Source organism: Acanthisitta chloris, unplaced genomic scaffold, assembly GCF_000695815.1.
Source record: "Acanthisitta chloris isolate BGI_N310 unplaced genomic scaffold, ASM69581v1 scaffold7068, whole genome shotgun sequence".
Taxonomy (NCBI): domain Eukaryota; kingdom Metazoa; phylum Chordata; class Aves; order Passeriformes; family Acanthisittidae; genus Acanthisitta; species Acanthisitta chloris.
In genome coordinates, this window is record NW_008685281.1 from 39,576 (window position 1) to 61,897 (window position 22,322).

The window sequence follows — 22,322 nt, forward strand, 5'->3', positions numbered from 1 at the left end:
AACCAAATACCTCATTACTGAGAAGTGATTGTGCTCCCAAATGTTTTATCTACTCCAAGTAAATGAGAAGTTATATACCGAGATCTTTTTTTTTTTAAAAAATCAATTATTTGTGAAACCAGAAATTTTGGCTCACTAAAGAAGAAATAGGATGTCAAATTTTCTCCTTTTTTAGCACTATTATCCCCACTACGGCTCATAAGTTTAAAGCAGGCATAGATCCTACAGATCTATAGCATTTATCTGCACAAGGGTGAAGTTCATTAGCAGAGAGCCTGCATATTCCTACATCAGCACATCCCCAAAGGGCTGCACTCTCCTTAAGGATGTATGCAGAAAGGCAAAGGATCAGGAGGACTAGAAATACCAGCATAGACTGTAACAAAAATGACTTACCAGAGAAGCAGCCCAGAAGGACCAGCCCAAGAAGGGCAAAGCTACTTGCCATCTTCATAGCAGCGGAGGAGGCTGTAACGACTGTTACTTGCAAGTCGGTTGCTGGTGAGTTTGTGGCTGTTTCTCAGCCTTCACCCCACTATATATACACATCTCCCAGACCTTGTGAAGTCATCACAGAAAGTAATTATTTGCTCTGTAAACGAAGAAAATTGTATTGATTATTGAGTCGAGATCTAAAGAATACTTGTTTGTTAGAGAGATGCCCAGAAGAATTAAACAAAAATGTGAGCTACACCCAGCTTGTTAACAAAGGCGCCCTGCTGTACAATGGGTGATTTGTACTTTCCAAACAAGAGCACTGTCTGAATACTGGATGTTGTGAAATTACTTATGGAAGTTGGGGAAGGAAAAAAAAAAAGGCCATTTGTTGGAAGTGTTTGACTTGTGCACACATATCACATATGCTAGAGAGCAATTGGGCTCCAGGAGAATTTCATGGTGCAGCAGAGTGGGGGGACAGCAGCATGGGACACTCTAAGCTTTTACAGACCTAAAATCTGGGGTTTGACAGGTACTTTAAATGTGTTGAGGGCTCAATGAATCTCTCCACACTCTCTCCTGTAGTTTCCTGGTACACTGGATTTCTCACCAGCAGGAAGGAAACAGTCATCACAAGAGGAAAACACTACCTAAAACCTCAGAAGTTTATAAGATATTTCTATGTAGGAGCAAGAGTTATTCATCTGTTGGCAATAGAAATGAGTGTGATTCAGAAATTATGAGAACAAGTAGCCTTAAATCTGGACTGGGATAATGTTTCCCATTAATGGCAAACAAGTGACATTCTGTGCAGGTGAAATAGAATCATAGAATTTAAGGGTTGGAATGGACCTTACAGATTATCTAGTCCCAACCCTCCCTGCCCTGAGCAGGGACACCTCCTCACTAGATCAGGTTGCTCAAGGCTCATCCAGCCTGGCCTTGAACACCACAGGGTTGAGGCAGCCACCACATCCCTGGACAACTTGTTCCAATGTCTCACCACCCTTAATACCAAAAACATTCCAGAAAAATTTCCAGTAGCTCCAAAAAGAAGGCAAGCCATCATGCTCCCCCCTTCCCCCTCAATTATATGGCATTAAATTTAGAGTGTCAGCTGAAAGTCGTGTTTTAGGGAAGATAAGTGAAAAATAATGTGCTAGGCTCTGCTAAGTGGTTCAACTCTATCGCAACGGTATGGAAAAACAAATAAGGGATATTGCATAAAATAATACATTTTTGATTCAAGGTAGTCACGGAAGGAAGTGACGGATGCAACTTGTTTGTGCATTAGAAGAAGCTTGATTCATACATGTGGCTTGAAGGCAGCCTGAGTTTTAAATAGAAAATCAGAATTGGTTTTCTTATTATCCTGGGAGATGTTCAACACTTGGCATGAGCAGATAAATCATAAAATGTAGCTGAAAGTGTAAGGGAACTGCAGTGGCAGAATCAAGCTTGAGGGATTTGGCCTGTTTATATCAATGAAATCATTTTCCTGAAAAATAAATGAATAATGCTATTTGGATCTCATTCACAAATATCACAAGTTGAAGGGTTCCTTTGAAAGTTGTTTCTGTTGCATTCTTAGCATCCTGAGTGAGTTGACTTTCATATTCCTTCAACTGATTGTAAGCGTATTTGGAAAGGAAGCAGTAGTCACGGAAGCATTAATATTGATTATTCTCCAGGGGCAAGAATGCCAGAGCCTGAAAACAAAGCTTCCTCAGAAGTTGCACCAGCCGCTGGTGGAGGCAGTGCTTGCCAGCTCTGTGGTGGTTAGGGAGGCTACAGGAACAGAACCTTTCTCCTCTTTAGCCCTGCAACCAAAGCTCCTCCATACCCACCTCCAGATCCAGCAGAAACTGCTGCTTCTCCTGTTGCCTCTCCTGCAAGGCTGAAGTCATGCAGGAGCTGTTGTGAGTGGCAGGTATCTGTCAGGGAGTGGCATCACTCTCGTGCTTGGCTGACACCTGCCCTTTCATTAGTCAGATCTCCTGTGGAGATCCCCTTTGGCCCACATGCTGCTTCTGAGGGCCTGGGTGGCCAGTCAGGACTGCTCCAAAAGCAGTTCTTCCCCATCAGTGACCCCTGACACTTCACAGGGAGAAAAGGAGAAGCAAGGAAGGAGCCTTGCTACAGGGTCTGTGAGAAGGGGTGGGAGGTAATGGGCAGCAGCCAGGGCAGGACTGCAAGAGCTGCTGGGGCAGGTGTGACAGGATTGCACAAGGAGCCCCATTAATAGGAAACAGGGGGAATGGGATGGGAGTAATTGTGAGGAAGTAAAGGGGTTGAAAACAGGTGTTAAGAGCACTCCAAAACAACTGTCCCCATGCATTTGGAAGAGTGAGCCTCAGGAAATGTCACACATGTGTTGCAAATGGGAAGGGCAAAGTGAACCCACCTGCTCAAACCCCTCTGTGATATGTGTGATGGTGCCAAACTCCTCAGAGGTGCTCAGTGACAGGACAAGAAGTGAAGTGCATAAACTAAAACGCAAGAAGTTCCACCTCAACATGAGGAAGAACTTCTTTCCATTGGGGGTTGCAGAGCACTGAAACAGGCAGCCCAGGGAGGTCATGGAGTCTCCCACTCTGGAGATGTTCAAAGCCCACCCAGATACATTCCTGTGTCACCTGTGCTAGGTGACCCTGTCTTGGTAGGAGCGTTGGATTAGATGATCTCCAGAGGTCCTAACTATTCTGGAATTCTGTGTTTCTGAGATTTAGAGGTATCATGATGGTGAGCTCAGTTAAATGACTTTGGGCACAGGATTATTTGAATGTTTTTACAGATATGAGATCCATAGGAAAGGTAAAATAAGACTCTTCCTGGCTTAGAGGGCTAATATCCAAGACGGTTATGTCCATGTAAATGGAGTAAATGTTGGCCATCATATGATGAGCCCTCTTGTGTTAAGGTAAATTTCCAGTAACCCTGGAAATTCTACCCAGTTTCTAATCCAGCAGTCTTACTTCTCATAGCACTGAGATTTTTGCTGGGAAGCTTTTCCTCTGGTCCTCAGACTCCCTATTTCAAGCAAGTCCACAGTCTACCACATCTGAAAAAATTCTTCATTGATGTTCCCTGCTTTAATTTAAAACTTGCCACAAGCTTAATCTGGCTACAAAGAGCAATGCTATTTTAATTGTTACAAATCAAAAAGGTGGATGTGTGCATGCAAGACCACGTGTTGTGATTCCAGCTGCAGTATCATCGTCCTTGCTCTGGTATCCTGCTGTCACATCGTAACCGAGAACAAAGCAGGACCATGCTCCAGTCTATGCTGCTGGAGACACAGTTGCAAACGGCGTTTCTCTGCGGTTGAGTGGCGATGTGTCACACTGCAAGAGCTCCCAAACAGGTTGCTGTTCCCAGACCTCTGCACACGGGGGCAGAGCTGGATCTTCTATGAGAACATAAATTCAATTTACAGCTAGCAAATCCCCTGCTCTAAGCCGCACTCACCTAATATTTCTCCTTGTTCAGCTATCTGATTGCTGCCTGCATATCTCCAGTCTTTTAAGCATAGATGATATCACAGGCAAAGGTGTCTGGAATAATTCCACTGTCTGGGAGCTGCAAAAGGCTGAGGATCCCAATCCTTCAGTGAATCTCAGCTCTGCCTCACTGCAATAGCTCTGGTGCAACCAGCCCCCAAAAATGACATCTCCAGTGAATTTCCTTTTAAAACATCATTTCATTTTTCTCTGCATCAAGAAAGAATGCAGTAACAAACCATTTATCCTGAACGCAGCCTCAGAGAGAAACTGCATTAACAGAAAGGTCTAGACTGGCCTGAGGTATATTTTGGCCAGCAACAAGTAGAACAGTGCACTAAAACAGAAGCTTTGATATAAAATAGAGCGGAACAAAATAACTAGATACAACGTATTAATCAGGTTATGGGGTAATTGAATGGCATTTCCTAAATTCACAAACATCAGATAATGACATCAAGTGCCAAGGTACTGCTTAAAGAATTGTACCATAAAATACCTCGGCAGGACGACAATGTTTCCTGCCTCGAATTTCCTGGAGGGAGAGTTAGATTAGTAATGGTGAGACGATTTTGTGCTGTTGTGGCAGGATTTTATTAAGAAGCAATAAAAAAAATTATTTCCAACGAGGTGCCCATAAAACAGGACTGTCTTCCTCTCCATCCTAAGGAGCGGGATGGGCAGGATGAGCCTGCTGGGGCAAGAGGTTGGGGGTGCTGCAAGGGTCCTGCTCTGCTCCCAGTTACTCCTGAGAAATACTCCTAACTGCACCAGGATGGAGGATTTGTCACCATTCATTTCTACTCACAGTTTCCCCTCAATTGCCTGCTGGATTTTCCTGTTTAGCAGACACGGCCCCTGGAAGATTCCCTCTGAGGATCACAGGGATCTTGAGTGCAATCAAGAGCTCTGCTTGTCCCCAGGATATCAGGGTTCCTGAGGACCATCCTCATTCTCTCTGCTGCTCCCCAGAAAAGAAAGTAAGTGTTGGAGCTGGTGTTCTCTGACCCTGACTCACTGTCAGAAGGAGTATGAAGCCCCTGAGCTCCACAACCCCAGCACCACTTCCCAGAGCCTCAGCTTATCTTGGTCCTCTGAAATCGCATCTGACACTCAGATGCCTTCCTGCTCACAGACCTCCCTCTCACAGGAGGGACATTCCAGCCCCGGGAAGGGACTTGGCACTAAATGGTCGCAGAGAGTCGTGTCTTTTGGAAATAAATTGTCTCCTTTCAGAGAGCTGCACTCTCCAGTCTCTGGGAAGTGACACATTGTCACTTAAGATCATTAACTATTTGACTGTGAAACTGCTGCCTGTACAGCACACCACACTGCCAGCGCCTGGCTGCTAATGAATAATAAATTAACACCATGACTCTGAGCCCTTCCTTTCATCAGCTGAGATTTCCAGAGGCCGAAGAATCTCAAAGGATCCTCTACAAGCAACAGTCAACGTAATTACCTACAAGCAGCAGCTAAGTGATGGGTGAGGTGCAGAAACAGGCTGTGGCAGTGATTGCTAGCAGTCCTCGGGACATCAGGTCTGTTAGGACTGGCTGCCCACTGGTTTTCAGCGATATCCTGCAGCAATGAACGTTACAAACATGAACGTGGGCAGATGAGTGTCTGCCTGCCCAGAGAAAACATCCTGTGCCATTGCTTTTTGAAGCAAAGCAGACTGCAAAAGGGCTCGTCTCACCTAAAGGTGGGTTTCTGTCCTGCTTGCCAGGGGAAGAGAGAGGCAGCTTGGAATCTGACCACCTTTACCTCTTCTCATGTGGGCATAAGAAACTGGGGCTAACCCTGAAAACTGAAACAGGAATGAGCAGCTCACAGTGCCAGCAAGACCCTCTGTGCTGCCATGGCTTTTTCAGAACAGCTCCAAAACACCTCAGCTGCAACGACCTTGGGGCTGTCTCTAAGGATGTGAAATGTTGAGGTTTGCCTGGGGCCTCTTCGTGCTGCCAATCTGTGAAACAGTAATGCTCAGTGAGGCCACAGGTATTTGACATCAGGGACTGAGGAGGCTACAGTTCCCACCACCCCAGCAGAGAGTGTCAGTCCAAGTTACCCTTTAGTGGAATAAATTGACTGGAGCATTACACCAGGATGCATCTCCAGCCCTGGGTGTCTTTGGGAAAGCTGGATGAAGGCAGATGCCTACGAGATCTACCCATTGCCTTTGTGGTTGGGGTTGATCTTTTTGTAGATCAGAACATTGTATTCCTCCTCCCTGTAATTTGCCCATGAATTCCTGCACCCCAGGATTGTGGCAGTGATATAATAATGTGATATCCTAGGTAAAACCAGAATGAGACTCAAGCAAGACATAAATGCTGACAAGGTTTTTTTTTTTATTAAGCAGAGGTTTCAAGGGTCAGAAGCTTTCAAGGGTCAGGCCAGGGCTTTAGGAAATCATCTGCCATGGGTAGAAAATTGCCAGGGAGGGATCCTCTTTCTCAGCTGAAGCGGGTTGAGGACTCAACATGCTTTAAGAGCACGCAAGCGAAGAACCCGACGGCTTTTCCTGTGGAGAAGGAAATCAGTTTCTCAGAGACAGAATATCTGAGCTTTTGCTGTTGGTCTGTCCCTCCTCTACACCACAGAGGAACTTCTGAACTCTATTCCAGCTATTTCCTTTTACTGTTAACATATAAAGGCAAGATAAATTCTTAATTTCAAAGAAAAAAAAGAAAGCACTTCAGCAAATTACTCAAGAGAGAAATGAAGAACTCTACTAAAAGTTACACCTTTATACCTGAAAGAAAGGAATTCCTGGCAAACTCTCCCAATAAAAAACTGACCTTTGCTAGTGAGAGAACAAGTAAACACAAACTAAAAGAACTTTACTTCTCCAATCTCTGAGACTGATTAGTTAGTTTAAGTTCTTAGTTCACCACTTAGTTAAATTTATTTCACACTTACAGGAATGCGTTGCAGAATGCACATTGATTGGAATACGTGACACCATCAGATCCACAGTGAGGGATGTACTCCATGGTGCAGAAATTTCTGGGTACACTGTAGGCCCTGCAGTAGTCTGATGCACGCTGTACTCAGAAAAAAAAAAAAGAGTTCTCAACCAAAGATATGGAAGAAAGGTGAAATTAGGAGACCCCACACATACTCTGAGCTCCCCATTAACTGCCCAGAAGCAGATACTGAGAAAAAGTCAAGGGACAGGGCAGGATACAGTGGTACTTTGCCTCCAGTGATGTGGAGCCTGTGCAACCACTGCAAATGATGCTGCAGTAACTTTGACAGCAACTTGGACATGGACTGAATACTGCTCTAGTCGTTGAAACTATCATCAGATGAAAATGGCAATTTCACCCAATAATATCTGTGGCAAATATTGCTCAGACACTTGGATGTCTCAGGATTTTCAAAGGCTAGATCACAATGTGATTAGGAAGGATTTATACAGAAAGTGCTTTAAGGAAAGAAAGGATGGAAAATAGAAAGATCTGTCTCTTACCTGCAGTGAATCAGCAGCTGGGAAAAAAAAAAAAAAAGGAAGAAAAAAAGGAAATATGTTACAAATGCAATTCATGGATTCTGTTAGAGTTAAAATCTGTGAACACATGCCCTGAATTCACAACTTCCAATTCGCTGTGTGTTAGCAAATTACTTCTAAGACAAAAGGAATTTCAGGCAAAATTTTGTGTCCTGCTGTACGTTGATTCTGTAGTGTTTTTTTTTAATGAGGGTTACAGTCAGGATGAAAAAGAGTGTGCAAAATGAAAGAAGAGAAAGACATTTCCCATGGTTCAAAAAACAAAGCAGGACATGTACACAAAGCAATGCAAGTTGTTGAGGGAAACAGGGTCAAAATCCTGACAAATACACAGAAGCAGCATCTTATATGCATGGCCACTATTAGTCTTAAATGAGAGGAGTATTTAGTAAGATGTAAATTTATAAAGCCTCTACAGCAGTTCAGGCTCTTGAGCTGCATCTCAGTTCAGGGTGACTACAAGAAACATTCGCTTTCATTCAGTAAAATAATTTGTGTTTCTGCAACATTTCAGAGGTTAAATACTGGATGTCTGAGTCTCTGGGTTGTACCACGTACATGTCACTTCTTTCATTATGCATAAACGAGTGCTGAGAGTAGAGCTGTTCCCACAGTTGCTCTTACCCACTCAGTTCTGTTGCTAAAATATTACCCCATAAGTGATAGTCTTTGATGTCAAGTCTTTTCAACACTATCTTTCTAGGAGTAAATAAGTCCTTGCAGAATGAAGCTCTTTCCAGTCTAAGGATGTTTTTTCGTGGTTCTAAAGACAGTCAGCGCTTCCTCAAAGGCAGAGCAGGAGGCAGTGGGGCCACTCACCTGTGATGCAGCAAAGGGCCAGGGAGATCAGCAGCAACACGCCTGTCGCCTTCATGGTGGCTGGAGTGTCTGTGAGCAGTGGAGCTTGGCTTCTGCTCAGTGAACACAACCTTGATTCTGCCCTCGGGTGGTAACCGCGCTTATATGTACACCCACACTGTCGGGGGGAGTGTGTGTGTGTGTGTGTGTGTGTTTGTGCATGGTCATATTTGGTTTATCCACCCATATTCTGGAGTAACACTCCCAGTCTTTTGTTGCAGCAGCAATCTTGATAGAGGCAAACTGTGCTGTAAGCCAGGAAGAATGTTTCCTCATCAACGGGAGTCACAAGAAGTTTAGATGTGTTAGATACACCCTCTGTGTCGTTATTTTAAGTGAAATATGTGACAGTTTCCTTCTGAAGGACCATAGAAAATTCCTGCAGGCAAAAGAGCGACTGTACAAACCTGAGCGGCGACAGCTGTCAGATTTTCTCTGTGAGCACCTATCAGTGCTATTTACGTGCAGTGATTTTTTTTCACAAGAAAAACATTGAATGAAATGCTTCCAGAGCAGGAAGTCGCTCCTTTTATTTCTGTGCTTCACTCCAGTAGAGCATCATTAAGTTATAGTGAAACCAAGGAAACAGTGAACTGGGAAGACAAGCAAGAGGGCTTGATTGAGGCTCCCAGACACTGAAGGGAGCACTTGGATGACAAGGGATGGAGCAACTTTTATGGGATTATGCAAATAATTTACAATTGTTATTTCCCTAAAAGCCATTAGTATTGTGGGTTAGATTTGCAGTAATAGGCTTTTAGTAGGATGATGACAGAATGATGTGAGACCTTAGTGTGGATCCTAGAAAAGTTGAACCCAATCTGGAAATTGCTGCTTCATCCATCTGCCCATCTCAACATAAATCCTTTGTTTTACCACACCAAAGCATCACTTTTTGGGATTACCTCATTCCTTCAAGGAAAACAAGCATCCCTCTTCCTTTGGCTCCCAGAAGAACTGCATATGGGAAACATTACATTTTAGAAGAGATATGCCCAATTTATTTATGTTTCTCTTGTGTGGATCAAAGAAACATCAATTCAATACTCAAACAGAGAACAAAAGCAACATAAATTTCACAGACAATACGCCAATGACAGGTCACACACTGAAAAAACAGAAGGATACTTTATCCCTGGGTTGTGAAACACTGCTGAAATACTTCTTGGGCTGGCAAAGAGCATTGTGTTATTGAAGCCAAGAGAGAAGACAAGTAGGCAGGAGTAGGCACCACCCTTAGGAAGGCATTTATCTTAAAACACTTGGAGGTTGTTAAAGGATGGTTGCAAGATGAGAAAAACCTAATAATAAGTCAGTTGGAGGACCTAGGCAAATACACAGGGACCATGCACGTGTCTGAAAAATATGGATGGGCTTTGCCAACAGATTGCCCTTGCAGAGTGCTACACCTCAGGTGAGGATGATGCTGAGGAGGACAGGGATCAGCTCTGGGCACAGACACCACAAGCTGATCCCTGGGCTTTGCTGATGCTGCTTACTCAGGGAAAATGCACCAGGATTACTTTAGGAGAGATCTGCCTGTGTCACCACAACAGAGAGGCACTTCAGCCCTTTACAATGTCAGACATGTAAAGGGTCTGAACACTACTGCAAGCAAACTATCATTTATGTGCAAAGACACACAGCTCTGGGGCTTCTGCATCTGTATTTAATTTTCTGCCTTTTATGAGAGGGAGGGGAGCAAGACGTTGCTCTTGTTATATCCCAGAGCTATGAGCACGTAACCTATTCAGCCTGGCACCATCATTCAACGAATCAGAAGGAAATGTTTCATGAGACAACACATGAAACAAGACAAAGAAATGTTGCTGATTTAGTTTATTGAGAAAGAAAATCAGAAATGAGCTGAGTTCCCCAGAGGGTGAGATGAACTGAGGTGAGCTCTTTAGCTGGGATTTGCCAGTGGGGATCCTGTGGTGAATTCTCTCATCACTGATACTCAGCATTTTCCAAAATGGCTTAAAGTGAGAGTCCCATTGCTGTCCCTGAAAGCAAGGAGAGGAAAGAATGAATTAGACACAGAGTCCTGCCTGCTATAATCTATCCTTTTGCTTGGCTCCTAGAGATGGTATCAGATGGGATCCTGCCCCAGAGCCAAGAAACTTGCAGACTCAATAATCAAATAGCTAATAGGATTCCAAGAGATGGGTGGAACAATTTAACCCATTCTTAAGACTGAAAATATTTGTGGGGAAACTATAGTGAAATTTCAAAAGTGATTCTTTTCACAATGTGCTAGAAAAATTCCATTAAGGTTATATATTCTTCAAATCATTCATACTAAGAAAACAGATGTAGCTCTTTGCATGCTCTGATGAACAAAAAGAATGGTTGGTGTGGTGGTTGGCATTCTCTCCTGCCCCAAATCCCAAATCAACACTGTCCAGCAAACAAGAAAGTGTTAACTGTGCAAACTTGTGCCCAGGAGGCAACTGATAACATGAATGTGATTGATGTTTGCACATACACGACTGCGTTGCAGAAGTTACACTTATTGCTGTATGTTGTGTTGTCAGAGCCACAGAGAGGCATGTAGTCAAGTGAGCAGGCAGGTTTAGGGTAATCACTGCAGTCAACCTGCAAAAAAATAAAACAAAATGAAAGAGTCTAATGTAAAGGAGTCAATAGCAGAAGGGCTTGAACCCTGAGCTACAGCTGCAGTGCTAATGATAACGACCCAACTAAAAGTAATTAACTTCCTTGCACATCTGATATAAACTGAGGTGTCAGTCTCTCCTATGCCAGGAGAATTTAATAATATAAAAATAGATCATAATTTCCTGTTTGAAGAGGTGTATATCATAACCTGATCACAGCATTTTGAAGCAGCAGCAGTTCACTCAGTGAAGGTGCCATGCTCGTGATCATTTTGCACTGTGCTCCCAAGCCAGCCAGGAAATTAAATGGAAAAACACTGGTGTCTGGAGAAGTGTAGGTGCTGATTTCTCTATAAGCGTCCAGTATCTCTCCTGCAGTCTTAAAACAGGAAAACCAGCACTTAACCGGATACTGTGAGAATGGGATTCTCTTCCCCGGTGCAATGGGTGTTACACTGTGGAGTAGCATTGTAGGGCAAAAAATGTATATGGGTGCAGGAAGAGGCTCAGGAATTTCATGGAGGAGAAATTTATGCTTAATGACTACACAGAAATCACATGTAGCTGAGGTCAATCACCTGAAAATAGCTGGAGGCTGGAAGAGTACAAGTCCCGTACATATTTCACCCTCAATCTCTCTTACACAACTCTCACAGCCCCTGCCAACAGCAGGCTCTGCATCAAGTCGTCACAGGCTTGATGGACCATTGGTCTGACCCCAAAAGCCATTCTCTGTTCTTATTCTCAGTTCTGCCCTGATGGATTATTTCTGCTACTACTCTCTTACTGATCCCTTCCTGAGCAGTCACCCGCTTCCTTTTCTGGCATTCGCACGAATAATGTGTATTACGTGTAGAGAAAGCAAAATCTTCCTCATGCTGAAGCACAGCAGCAGTTATGCTCCTGTAGGAAGCTGCTGGTCCAGGGGCTGCTGCAGGACCAAAACCCAGTCCCTCATCACACAATTCACTTACTGAAACAATTTCCTTCTTACATTCACCATCGTTCTTCTTGCCAACACTGGTTCCAGACTCTCTGGGAAGGGAGGAGACCCAAGTTAGGGAGCTCTACAAGCAACCTGTTCTGCTGACCCCCATGACCCAACAATGCTTAGCAGCCTCAGGCAGAATGTACATGATACAGGAGACATCCAGCTTAGGCTGTGTCCACATGGCTCAAGTGGTGCCTGCCAGAGTGCTGGTTCATAGCAGGATGTGAAGGACAAGGGAGCCCAGGGAATTAGGGTGAATGAGGAGATCGGTTGTGTGACAACCTAGATGCACCTTAGGTGAGTTGTTGTCCTCTACAAGGCAGCATCTGCCACATAGACCCTTATACCTTAGTTAAGAGAAGCATTCTGTCCTGTGTTAGATCCCCATCCAAGCCACTACTTCTCTCTCTAGATCAAAGGCACAGTTTTTCTTCTAATCACAAAGGAAAACATGGTCTAGTCACCAGGGGAAGAGGAGGGTCAAAGTCCAAGCACCTTACAGAAAAGGCCTTGGTAGAAGTCCTGATATTCAAAAAGGAGAAGTTGCCAAGGAGCACTGAGCACTCATTGTCCCTATGCACACACAGTACTCACAGGCTACGGGCACAGAGCAGGCACTCGTTGTCATAGGTGACCCAGTCGGTACCGCAGACAGGGTTGATGTCTTTGTTGCAGAGCAACCCCACTTTGCCTTCCTCACTTGTCATGTTGGGATACCTACTGCAGTCCACCTGTTGAAGGAACACACAGCAAAGCACTGCTGAAGGTTTACCTACAGGAAGCAAGTGGATCTGGTGACTGTGTCTGCCTGGCCAAGCAGGATACCACCACAGCAGGAAAAAAGCTTTTTTGTGTGTTACCATGATGACAGTTCACTTGCAGATGATCAATGCAAGATTCTGACATCTCATACGTACTGTAGATCAGGGTTTGAATTATTTCTTGGGGTACTCAATAAGCAGCTTTGGCCACTCAGAAGCAGGACATACTCCTTGTTTTGCCCTTGGTTTCACTTACAGGGACAATTTCCTTGCATTCTCCATCGTAGTCTTTGCTGACATTGGTTCCATATTCTCTGGAGAGGGAAAGACAAATGTCAGGAAGTTCAGCAAAGATGCTGGAAATGTGTAACTAGTATGAGGGAAAACTGACTCTTCTCAGTCAGGTTGATATGCTTTTTTTTTTGAGAAGGTACTACCATCCTCCTTAACCAGCTAGCATTGAGTGGCTGGCAGGGATCTAAAACCCTGACAGCTTTAGGAACATTTCGGGCAGCTCAGAGCAGAGCATCTCTCCATCCCTTTGCTCTGCTTTGCTGTGATGAGATGTGCTCTTGGAGCTGTCATGTGGCTGAGCCTTGAGCTGGAGAAGAAAAACACCAGCAAAAGAGGGACACAGTGACTAAAGCAACGTCTAAGCACCGGAGCACCACACAGTGATACCCAAGCTCGTTTTGAAGGAATTGACATAAGTGACATATGACAGATCACTGATTCTTGAAAAGTGGTGCTGCCAGGAGCCCTAAGCATCACTGCCCAAGGCCTCCTGTGCAGTACATACAGGTTGTAGGCACAGAGCAGGCACTCGTTGCCGTAGGTGACTCCATCGGAACCGCAGATGGGGCTGACGGCCTCGCTGCAGACCAACACCTCTTTGCCCTCCTCATTTGTAGTGTTGGGATATGTACTGCAGTCCACCTGCCAAAGGAATGGACAGCAACAGGGTGGAGAAGATACCTTACATTCACAACTGTCATTTTGATTGAGACAGTGACCAGGTACAATCTGCAGTGGGTTTTTTTCACTACCACAGCATAAACTTGTGCTGGTGGGTCAATCTGGTAACAGGTGAATCCTTCCTACAGAGACCTCTCCACACAGCAGGTGAGGAGGAAGAGGAGGAGGAGGGGAGGGCTATATGGTAAATCAGTGGTAGTCTCTCATGCTCACTTACCATTTTATAAAACTTCTCCATTGGTCCCTTGTTGTTCTATTCCTGTGGCCCCTCCAGTGCACTTCTGGTTTTACTCTTTCATTCTTAATACAAGGATCATGTTTTTGTCGGAGGACTAAGACTAATGACCTGGTATGTGGAAGCTGAAGCACTTCAAAGCATTTTAGTCTTTCAGTAGGTTGCCCTCAGGTGGGTTCTGACACCACAGTCTATTGCTATCAGTTTAGAACCCATCCCAGCTTAAAGCTTAGACCACTTTAAACTTGGTGAGAAATGAATTAATCCAAAACTTTTGTGTCATTACTACTATTACATTATTAATATACAGCATGGATGTAGAGCCAGGAACACTATAATTTCTTGGTTTACACTGTAGAATCTGATTACAATGACACTAGTGTCACACAAGGTGAAAAACAGCTGAGCACATACAGGCTGGAGGTTTATCCCTTTCCTTTGGTTATGTCTTTACCACATACCTGAGAAAAGTGACAGAAAGAAATCTCCCACTCACCTCAACCGCGAAGGTAGTATCTGGAAAAGAAAAGTGAGGCAGAAGGTATGAAACCAAGCCAATATGATAAGACCTCAGTTAAAGCTGGAAATATGGATGTAAAATTCCTATACACAGGACCAAGCTGAATGATTTCCAGAGATTGGTTCTTCAACTAAATAAACTACATCTGACTTTTTTCTCTCTGTTGATAAGCATAATAGCTTTGCTTATTGCTGGCTGTGATGAAACACGTTTTAGAATAGCTTTGTTCTTTTTTAGTTTTGAGGTAGGTAGACTTATTAATCGAAAATAGAATAGCTTTTGCTTCCTTATCTCGTTACATATCCGTTTCGAGCTGCTGTTACGTGTCTGAAAATACACCTGAATCAATACAGACAAATGCAAATAGTCACCTACAGGATAAGCAAATACATACAGCATCTGTTGTCAGAAATACGCATTTTAAAGAAGGTGAGTGGGGAAAAAAAATGCCTTTGACTTTGTAATTTCATCAGTTGTAAATACACAGTGAGAACATCAGATTGTGGCTTGTTTTCATCTCTTGTTGTTCCATTAGCAGAGAAAGTATTGCAGGAAATTTGCCAGGTTCCTGCAAAGAACTTGCCATTACAATATGTTCATGACTAGTTACTGGAGGTCTGACCCTCTACTCATGGCCTTATTTCAAGTATTTATCCATTTGCTGTAATTGTACAAAAAGTCTAAGCAGTGTAATGGTGGTAAAACATCAGTGTACAAAGTGTAACAGCACTAGTTGCCAGCACAAAACTCCACTTGCTGTTATTTGTATTTATGACAGACAACCAGCCACAGCAGTGAGCCATTTAGGACTGCCTTGAAGCACACTCCTGCATCCTGCACGATGCCAACGCACCGAGGCAGCCGAGCTCGCTGAAGGAGATTTTCTCTCTTCAAAGCCACTCTCTTATCCTTTTAAAAAGGCAGCCAGGACTCAGACATGAAGCTTGTGTGGCACCTGGAGAGTTACTCACCTGGGACGCAGCAAAGCGCAAAGGAGAGGAGCACAAAAACACCTGCCGCGGTCATGGTGGAAGTCTTGAGTCTGCAGCTGCCTGCTCCAGTGCTGCTCACGAGATGGTCTCTCCAGGGCTGCCTGCAAATATATACGAAAGCAATGTCTAAACTGTTCAACTGTAACATAAAACAACCAGCAGAATCTGTCACCAGTACAATGAGGCTGGTAATATTTATTGAGGTCTTGACTTTTAGGTAATGGTCTGCGTCTGCTAGGCAATTGATTTTGGCTGGACATCTGGTTAATAGCTCAAGACAAGTATCACATGTTCTCAGTGGTCAAAACCAAACAAACAGCCTTTGGGACAAAAGAAATCTCTTTAGGGTTCTGGTGGTAATTTAAGGAGTGCAAGATATTGGGGGGTGTAAACAGCAGGCCTTTCATTTGTCTCTCAAAGAGCAACATCTCCCATCAGGGAGCAGCTTAAGCAGGATGCAGTACCATCCTGTTTGCCAACCAGGCTTAGCCTCTGCTTTCCCTTCTGGTTTCGGGTGGGGTTTTTTTCCCAGATATTCACCACTAGGTACAAACACAGGTCACGTGTGGCTTTGCCATCAGCAGCAGAACTGGTTAAGCTTTGTCAGGCAAGTCTGGCAGGACTGTGTCTAACCTGTGAAGCCAATGGTATTTAGCACTGGTTCGGTTAAAGCAAAGGCTTCTTGACAGTTTATCTGCCTGAGTACAAAAAGCTCAGTAGAAGACTTGAAACCAGGTTGAAATCTGTCAAATGCCACTAAAAATGTCACTTGAACCTTACCAGCAGGGAGCACTTATTTACAGACCCAGTCCCAGTTAAACACACCGACCGATTCAGAGTGTTCCGCCAAGCCATCTGAAGAACAAAAGACACTGAAGGTTTGGGAACCTATTTACATAGCACCAGCTATGCTTGAAAGTACAGTAGGTCCTTTCCTCTTGCAGATATTTCAGAAAATGATACTGAAAATATAGAACCTGGCCCAATTTTCCTGTCTGTCTCGCACCACCAGCCTTTGTGTCATCTCCAAATTGCTCCTTCCTAGTAGGAGATCTGTACCTCTGCTGTTTTAATTTTGCAGGAGTGAGTTCTGCCTGCAACCAATGTTTCTCATCCCTTTCACAGGTCAAAAATGGCAAGAATACCTGGGAGGTTTTTTGGTTATGGGAGCTAAGCATTGTGCATAGGGTAGACTTCAGAACCATGGGAGCTGCAGAGGAAAAGGTGCTTTACAGGTGCTGCCTTGACCAAGCAAGGCACCACCCATTAGACAAATGGAATTCAGCTGAAGTCATTGAAATTCAGCCCAAGCAGATGTGTCTGATACATCACAGTAGTCTAAAGGGCATATTTTGATCCTTAAATGCATGTGTTGCATGGAATCACCTATCCTGGCACTGGCATGTTCAGAAGGCCTCAGCATAGCTGTGTTGATATATAGGTTAAATTTTTACCTGAAAGAGATGGGATTCTTCACAGGGAGAAGCATCAAAATAATTATGCTGCTGTGTTGGTTTCTATAAATTACAGGGAGCATGCATGAATATTTCAGACAGATTTGGCATATCTTCAAGATGTATTGCCCTAATGTGTCTTGTGGATGGCATCTCTGGAAGCCAAATGCTCTTCCCTGAGCCTGTGCAGGAGCACACTGAGGCTGCTGTCATGTGCCACACTTGCTGCTTTCATCAGTTTACCTGTACAGGCTCTGCATAGTTAGAGGAGGACATATCTTTCTGGGTCAAATATGAACTTTGCCACTGCCTTCTCCAGCCAGGCAGAAAGACCTCTGCAAATCATCCTTGCCAGCCTTCCCAGCCCCAACCTGGTAGTTTTTGACAGGTTTCCTTCTGCCTGCTGCCTGCATGCTGCTCCCTGTCCCAGACAGTGCTGTCCTCTAGGTAGGATCAACCTCTCTCCCAAGGGGTGGAGAGCACCTTCCTGCCAAAGGCTGGTGTGTATTGCCTGCATATGCCAGAGAAAAATTTTCCACTGCAGCTGCTGTGTTCAGCACTAGGTCTGGCACTTACTGGCCCTGAGCAACCCAGATTTCCTCTGACCACCACTATGCTGTCCGATGTCCAGCAGATCCATTCCTCCACTCTCTCACCTACAGACAATCTAGGAGACTCAAGTCTGCAACAATTCAGTGGTGGCTGGGGAACACACCAGTCTACCCTGAGCCACTCAAGTACCCCTCAGGCAAGCCACAAAAGTGACACCAAGAAATCACCAGGTTTCAGGCACATGCACAGCCTCCAGCCAGACAACATTCACAGCCTCCCCACCCGGGGTTACAGCTCCAGGTTATCCTGCCTCTGATAACAGTGTGGAAAAACCCCACAGCTGGCTAAGCTCATGCTGTAGGACAGGTTGCTCAGTTCTTAGCTACTCCTGGAAGAACAGTTAGAAAGAGGATTTGGTCTTCAATCCTGCCACTGATCTCGTGCTGTAATCCACTTCATTATGGTCTTAAAATCCTCCAAGTCAGTTGCAGCATACGGCTAATGACCATTTGGCTAAAGGAAAATCCTCCTGTGGGCAGCAGCCAGCACAAGGGCAAAGATCCTACAAGAGAGCTGGAGATGGACTTCTGACAAGGGCATGGAGATAGGACAAGGAGAAAGAGGGTCAGTTCAGATAAAATATTAGGAAGAAATTCTTCCCTGTGAGGGTTCTGAGGCACTGGCACAGGTTGCCCAGAGAAGCTGTAGCTGCTCCATCCTTGGTAGCATTCAAGGCCAGGTTGGATAGGGCTTGGAGCAACCTGGTCTAGTGGAAGATGTCCCTGCCCATGGCAGGGGTTTGGAACAAGATGATTTTTGAGGTCACTTCCCACCAAAAAAAAAAATAATATATGGTTCTGTTATCTACAAGTAAGCAAAGGCAGTGCCACATCTCAGAGTACCACACGCTACGGTCCTGAGCACCATAGGGTCTGTGGGCTGACACTAGGGCAGGATTTGGCCATCATACAACGTCCAGTCTCAAGTAATTTCTTGTTTTATGTTTCCCATTACAGTTTTTTTTCAGTATCAATTTCATATTCTCTGAAAGAATCGAAACCTATGTTGGAACATTTTCTTAGCAGGTATGTGACTTCTCAGAGTAAATAATACATTGATGAATGAATGACAAATTATTTAATATACTTTTGCAAGCACTCCTGGGTTTTGTCACATTAGTTAATTAACAAATATGTGCTGTAAAAGTGGGGAATAACAATAATTACTAGTAGCTCTTTCATGAAATTGCCTCTAATCACTCCAAAATGCCTCCTAAACACAATTCAGACTGCAGTTTTCATCTCTGGCTTTCTTTTGGCCACAGAATGTCCAACAAGTGTTTGCTCTGAGCCACAAGCCTGGAGGAACAGATACAGCACAAATGGGAGCTCTGTCTCTCGCCCAGGGCCTGAAGGCAGTGTTTGAACTAAGCAACAAAGCAAACAAAGTCAGTGATACGATTAAAACATCTCGATAGCAAAACATATCCATGTGCTTATGAACTTATTAAATAGAATTTGATTCAGGTAACGCCAGTAGATGTTTTCCTGAGCTAATAAGACCATGAGCAGAACTTTGTACCCTGCAGGTGAAGGCTAACATGGTTTCACATTACTTATGCAATGAATTAAGTGTACTTGGCCCCACTGCAAGGGCAGATGTTGATACATGGGAATGAGTCCAACAGAGGCCAACAGGCTGGCCAGAGCCTGGGGCACAGGGCATTCCAGGTGAGCTGAAGGAGCTGGGCTTCTTCATCCTGGAGAATAGGTGGCAACAGGGATCACATCGCTATCTGCAGCTCCCTGATGGGGTTATAGATAAGACAGAGCCAGAGTCTTCTCTGAGTCATTATGCAAAAGAATTAAATTCTGAATGAGTGAGGAGGTGTCCCTCGGCATGAGGGTGATCAAGTGCAGGAACAAAAGAGACCACACATGTCATTCCTCAGTGATATTGAGAGCCCAGCTGAACAAGAAAAGGCCTTGGGCACCCTGAGCTGACTCCAACCTTGGCCTTGCTTTGAACAGGGGTTGAGCTAGAGATCTCTAGAGAACTCTTACAACTTGAATTATTTGATGCATATGGTACTTATATAATGCTCTCTCCTATAAATAGTTTTTATTAATAAAGAAACATACTTCTCTATGACCCAAGAGAGCAGCCTCAGAGTTTTCCTACAACCTTTGCTAAAGGGTCACAGCAAAGCTCTACAAAGAGTTCCCAGAACGTTTGTACAGGGGGTTGCCAGTAACATGTACAACAACAAATAAAGAGTATCATTGTCAAAAAAACCCCACTCACTAAATAGTTCAAATTTGAGGATGTTATTAGCTCTCAATGATTTCAAAGTCTCTCCAGTTCTGCAAAAGCCCAGCACCCTGCCACCACAACCCTTCCCCAGAAAGGCATCAGCATTCAAACCTACAGCAAAGTTATCTGCTCCATGGAAAACCAGCTGTCAAAACACTAAACACTGCACTGCCATGTCACAGCCTGGACCAGATGTGGGTCTCAGCAGCACGAGCTCTGAGGACATACATCTATTCCTCACCCCATCAACTCGTGCTGTGCTCCAGCTCTGGGCAGTTTCTGGCTGATGAGGATATCAGGTCAGGGCTCCATTGCACAGGACAGGAGTTACTCACATGAAAGCAGGAAAATGCTGGAATGAGCAGCAGAACAAAGGAGGCAGTAAACAACACAACATTTAGCTGGACACTGACCCAGGTTATTGCTCTTTGAGGTGAACCTACTGCAGGGAAGGTGGGTTAGAAAAAGTGCAGGGATACTAACCTGCAGCTAGTCAGAGGAAATCATTGGTTTAATCAGTTTCCCTGACACTTCAGTGATCTCAGCTGTGCATCACTGAGCACTCCTTTCATCTTTGCCACAGCCCAAGCAGGAACAATGAGCAGGTGGCTGTGGGAAAATAGCAACTGACCTGGGATTGACACCATTCTTGGCCGCCTGGCAGGAGAAAGTCAACGTGGCAACTTCACTGCTAGGGCTGGGAAAGTCTCCTTCAGGAGAAAAATCTTCCAAAGGTAGGAAAAAAAATTAATAAAATTCAATAGATTCTTATCTGCAAGGAGACATTATTTATAGCTCAATGCACAGTTAAAATAGAACGAATAAGCATGTTCTGCCATGAAAGCAAATTGTTCTGAGGTTATATAAACCAGGGGAATAGTTGAACACATTTTCAAACCACCAGTCATCTAGCAGCATGCACATCATCAGAATAGCACACAGCAGGGGGATTGTGGCTCTGTCCCTTGCATTTCAGACAGCTACGTGACCCAACAAAGTGTCACTGCCGGCAGAGGCTGATGGGCAGAAGTAAGATATTCTAACTGACTAACAAGCAGGGCTGGGAAAAGAGATCTAGTATGGCTGGGATGAGAACTTGCTGCATACTGAGCAGCAAAGAGGAAAGTGAAGGCCTCAAGGAAGATTGTTTGATCCCTGGACAGCTGCATTGGAGAGTTTGTTTACAGGGGGATAAACATCCTGGATGCAACTGTGGCACAAAGGCTGTGGCCAGGCTGGCTGGGGAACCAGGTTACATCCTCCCGTGGAACACAGGGATCATCTCCTCACAGTGAGCTGCCAAGTCTCATTAATATATCATAGGAACATGCCTTCAGTGCTCGCTCCCCTCAGTTCGGTTTCATAAGATTGACAGATTCTGTCTATAGGCCACAAAGTGTTCTTGACAAGAGGGTAATTAACCTTCGGTGTTTACATCTCTCTCCTCTTGGTAAGGAACACAACAATTTGGGGAGGTCTGGCTGCAGACAAGTTATGGTTTCCTTTGATGCTCCTGATCAGAGGCCAGGAGGATTGACTAGTGATTGTTTTGAGCTCTACCTGGAGTAGTATGTAACCAAGGAAAAAGTTACTTGAGTAAATGGTCAAAGCCTTGGACTTGGAGCTTTCAGATCAGCACCAGGTCTGGCAATCACTCCAGCACTCTAGCTCCACGGCACTTTGGACCAGAATCTGGGACCTGCTTCATGCAAATTCAGGCCATGGTGATCTGAGACTTTGCCCAGCTTGAGGGAGCTAGGGGTGGAGAAGTTTATACACAGATAATGACATGTATGAGAGAAATTATTATAAAGTGGGTTTAAGTTAGATAAACATTTCAGAACTGTGTCCCCCTGCACAAATCCCATAGGGGAGGAAGCAACCAGGAGTGCAAAGCAAGCTGTTCCTGGTGGGCATGGCAGAACCTGGAGGCATCGTTCTGCCTAGGAAATGCCCCAAGAAAGTTCCATGTATCACATCCCCAGGAAAAGCTTTCTTTCCATGTGAAACCACAGGATGAGGTAATGCAGAGCAGAAGCAATTAGTGCACCAAACAAAAACTTGCTCCCAGGTCTTACTTTATCAACCAGAAAACTAGAAAAAATGCATATGGGAAGTAATATTTTGAAGTGAAGGGGGTTGCTTTCACTTATGGGAAGAAAACCAAGAACTTCTGGGATTTGGGGTGAATGATGTCTTTTTCTTAAGAATGATTCTGTAAATGAAGCAGTGACAAGGGATGAGGTGCAATAAGCTAAGAAGAAAAATCCACTGCTCTCCCTGGTGGGAAAGGCAGGGAGGATAGGGTGAGAGACAGGATGCATCATGGTGCTATAACTTGAACACTTGGCTAGGATAGGATGAACTGGATGGAAAGAACTTGTATAGCTGAAGGGCTATTAGCACCATAACCACTGAACACTTCTTCATTATTAACATCAAAAGAAAGGACAATTTCATTTATTCTGCAGAGTTGAGCTTTGATGAGACCACTGGCTGATTCTTTGCAGCTGGGCATGGGTGAAGCACAGTTGGTGCTGACAGAAAGGAATATGTTGCCAAATTACAAGATTTTTATTGTTTCACAGACACTGAGGT

General features: G+C 44.4%; 2 protein-coding genes across 2 annotated transcripts in view; both read right to left on the reverse strand.

The window, feature by feature from the left end:
- Window positions 1-8,329, reverse strand: part of SPINK1 (serine peptidase inhibitor, Kazal type 1) — a 12,099-nt gene extending 3,770 nt beyond the window's left edge. Inside the window, exon 1 of the mRNA XM_009079685.1 lies at window positions 8,275-8,329. Coding sequence (XP_009077933.1) covers window positions 8,275-8,329 — 55 coding nt within the window. The remainder of the gene's footprint in view (window positions 1-8,274) is intronic.
- A 1,808-nt stretch (window positions 8,330-10,137) lies between these two features.
- Window positions 10,138-15,439, reverse strand: LOC103806969 (ovomucoid-like). The gene is made up of 8 exons (XM_009079682.1): window positions 15,385-15,439; window positions 14,390-14,409; window positions 13,483-13,619; window positions 12,940-12,997; window positions 12,517-12,653; window positions 11,906-11,966; window positions 10,802-10,911; window positions 10,138-10,319 (listed from the first exon to the last, which is right to left on the reverse strand). The coding sequence occupies exons 1-8, from the start codon at window positions 15,437-15,439 to the stop codon at window positions 10,274-10,276; spliced, it is 624 nt and encodes a 207-aa protein (XP_009077930.1). The 3' UTR covers window positions 10,138-10,273.
- Between the last annotated feature and the right edge of the window lie 6,883 nt (window positions 15,440-22,322).